The sequence below is a fragment of the Egretta garzetta genome, unplaced genomic scaffold (genome assembly GCF_000687185.1).
Source record: "Egretta garzetta isolate BGI_Z169 unplaced genomic scaffold, ASM68718v1 scaffold883, whole genome shotgun sequence".
Classification (NCBI taxonomy): Eukaryota; Metazoa; Chordata; class Aves; order Pelecaniformes; family Ardeidae; genus Egretta; species Egretta garzetta.
This window is the reverse complement of record NW_009259052.1, coordinates 188,191-190,237: the sequence shown is the minus strand read 5'-3', so window position 1 is coordinate 190,237 and position 2,047 is coordinate 188,191. Positions and strand designations below refer to the sequence as shown.

Below are 2,047 nucleotides of genomic sequence, written 5' to 3'. Positions count from 1 at the left end.
GGCGTGGAGCGCAAAGGGGAGGGACCCGGCGCGCTCTATGCCTTACCTGCTCCGTGCGCTGGGTTTTAATTTTTTCCTCCGGATTTGCTCATTAATTCCCGAGGGGGCTGCCGCAGGGAGGATTTTAGGAGGCCCTTTTGCCTGTACGCAGCTGGCTTGGAGCCCAAAACCCGCCAGCTCCTCAAACACGCTCTGCTTGCTTAATGCTACAGCTTTAAATGAAACTGGCATTTCAGCTTCTGGAGTCACTGCACATCTTGTGGCAGAGCAGAGTCCAGACGTGTCGAGCCCGAATAAACTCTGTCCCCCACCGAGGAGGGCTGTGCTGCCTCCGGGCATGCACGCACCTTTCGAAGGACAGACGGACAGACAGCTGCTGGCGTCGCAGGGCCGCGAGCTCCGCTCTCAAATGGGGCGAGTTCCCAGGTAACTCTGAACGCTTTGACTTTCTGCTCCCGAAGTGAAATACAACCTTTGAAATCGGCAGATGCCGCTGCCCCCCCGGCTCCACCGGTGAGCGCTTCGCTGTGACCCGAGCAGAGACGTGTCATGCTGGACGCGGCGCACTGCGAGGCTGCAGGGCTGGTGATGCTCCCCGAGCAGAGGGCGTATGGAGTGCCGCCTGGGGTAGGTGTAGCGGCTGTGTGAGGCAGGATGCAAGAACAACCACAAAACCACAGATGAACTGCAAAAAGTACATTTAATTCCGTTACCTTGCGAACCAGGGGATCCCTGAAGCACCACCTGGGCAGAGGCACGCAGGTGGGGATACAGGCACCGGAGAGCTGGGTCCAGGATGGAGGATCACTGATCCTGCTGGTTTTGCCTGTTTATCACGGGTTCATGCAGGCAAAGTTTACCACTGTGCTTTGATCTTCTTTGTAACAGGGCAGGAATTTCAAGCATGTTAGGATGCATCTAAGCCTACCATACGTCTATGTAATCAAAGCTCATGTTCTACTTGTCAAGCGCACAAGGATAAAAAAAAAACTGCATATGATAGATCTATATTTTTCTACACCAAAACTGCTAGTGACTTCAGTGTGTTTACAAACATCCTGGCCAATTTGATTTCTTATCCAACACTATGTCTGAAACTGCCTGCCCTCTACACCACACCAGTGTCACCTGAGCTCCCTTCTTTCTCAAAGCCCATGCTGTTTGCATGGCAATCTCTTGGCACCGTCCATCAAAACCTATGGCACTGGTTACACTTTGGCTTTCCTACAGGCTGCTGCTGCTGAAATCATGCACCTTGCTCACCCAGAGAAGTCTTGGAGTACAAACGGATCAAGTCCCTGGTCCTACTTACTGCATGTACTCATGGCCTTACCTGTGGTGCAGAGAATGGACAGCTAATAGCGGTGGTCTCTGGGCTGCCCGGTTACTTTCTGCCATGGACTGAAAGACAAGGAAGACAATGAGGATTGGCCTTGGGAGCAGAGTAGCAGCGGATGACTCAGGGAGGCCCAGCAGCTGTGCCCAGGGCATGGCCACCAAGGCCAATGACAGTCCCGGGGCCTCCTGGGCACAGGGCCTGCCTTGGTGATACCTTAAGGGTCAAAAGACCCCAGATGTAAAACGGCTTACATGCCTAAAATTTAGGCCTTATTGTCTAGCTTGCTGTTGCTTTGCTAAAGTCAGTACTGTCTAGCTTGGATGGGGTTTTTTTTTCCCCTAGAGTCTGTAGCATAGTTACTTAGTGAATTTAGAACCTATTCAAGGACAGGAAGAATCAGGAGGGGATGAAGCAAAAAGATAATAACAGTTTGCCAAGGTTGCCAGACTAGAAGGAATAAGAACTAATTGATGCAGGAAGATTTGTGGCTCCTTACAAAGGACAGTTTTTGATAAGAACCAGGTGTTTACCTCAAGAGCTGGTCTACACCAACCGTGTGGTTTGAGCAAGAGCCAAGGAGCAACTGAGTTTGCGCAAGAACAAGGGGTTACTAGCAGTGATGAAGAGGAGCCATCGGCCTTCATCCCCACAACCCCTGACGACCACCACCAGGAGGCACTGAGCAGGCGCAGTGGGGAGGGACTTATG

The 2,047-nt window shown here is 52.0% G+C and overlaps 1 protein-coding gene across 1 annotated transcript in view; it reads left to right on the top strand.

Annotated features, from left to right (window-relative positions):
- Positions 1–337: 337 nt before the first annotated feature.
- Positions 338–2,047, top strand: part of RAMP3 (receptor activity modifying protein 3) — a 94,148-nt gene continuing 92,438 nt past the window's right edge. Inside the window, exons 1-2 of the mRNA XM_009635126.2 lie at positions 338–426; positions 488–627. Of these exons, the coding sequence (XP_009633421.2) occupies positions 338–426; positions 488–627 (229 nt within the window). The remainder of the gene's footprint in view (positions 427–487; positions 628–2,047) is intronic.